This window comes from Aptenodytes forsteri, unplaced genomic scaffold (genome assembly GCF_000699145.1).
Source record: "Aptenodytes forsteri isolate BGI_AS27 unplaced genomic scaffold, ASM69914v1 Scaffold657, whole genome shotgun sequence".
Lineage (NCBI taxonomy): Eukaryota > Metazoa > Chordata > Aves > Sphenisciformes > Spheniscidae > Aptenodytes > Aptenodytes forsteri.
The window spans coordinates 118167-118731 of NW_008795019.1; the positions used below are offsets into that span (position 1 = coordinate 118167).

Here is a 565-nt window from a genome sequence, read left to right on the forward strand (position 1 = left end):
CCCAGGGGGGGGGGGGGGGGGGGGGAGCGGGGCTCGGTGCCACGGGTGGAGCCGTGAGGCTGGGGGTCTGCACACGGTGGGTTGGCACCCCCAATAACTGCACCTTCGCTCTGCTTTAGGGTGCAACCGGACCGGCCGGCCCCAATGGCGCCCAGGGTCCCCCGGGACTGCAGGGAATGCCCGGTGAGAGAGGAGCAGCCGGCATCGCCGGTCCCAAGGGAGACAGGGTAAGTGAGGGGTCCCGGAGGTGTCCCGAGCGGCATCAGGTCTCAGCTCAGCTCACACCCCCTCCATCTCGCCCCGCAGGGAGACGTCGGAGAGAAGGGCCCTGAGGGAGCCCCCGGAAAGGACGGCGCACGCGTGAGGGGGACGGGGACGCGGCGGGAGCGGGGTGGCCGGCGAGGGATGCTCGTGGCGGCCTCATCCTCATCTGTCTCTCCCTCGTAGGGTCTGACGGGTCCCATCGGTCCCCCCGGCCCTGCTGGCCCCAACGGCGAGAAGGTGAGAGCCCGGGCAGCCCCTCGGCTGCTCCCGACTGAGGGAGATGCCATCCACGTCCCCCCCC

General features: G+C 72.0%; 1 protein-coding gene across 1 annotated transcript in view; it reads left to right on the forward strand.

Moving 5' to 3' along the window:
* LOC103895997 (collagen alpha-1(II) chain) overlaps positions 1–565 on the forward strand; it is a gene marked incomplete at its 5' end in the record, with an annotated part of 9556 nt that overhangs the window by 3330 nt on the left and 5661 nt on the right. The window contains 3 exon segments of the mRNA XM_019471118.1: positions 120–227; positions 307–360; positions 448–501. Coding sequence (XP_019326663.1) covers positions 120–227; positions 307–360; positions 448–501 — 216 coding nt within the window.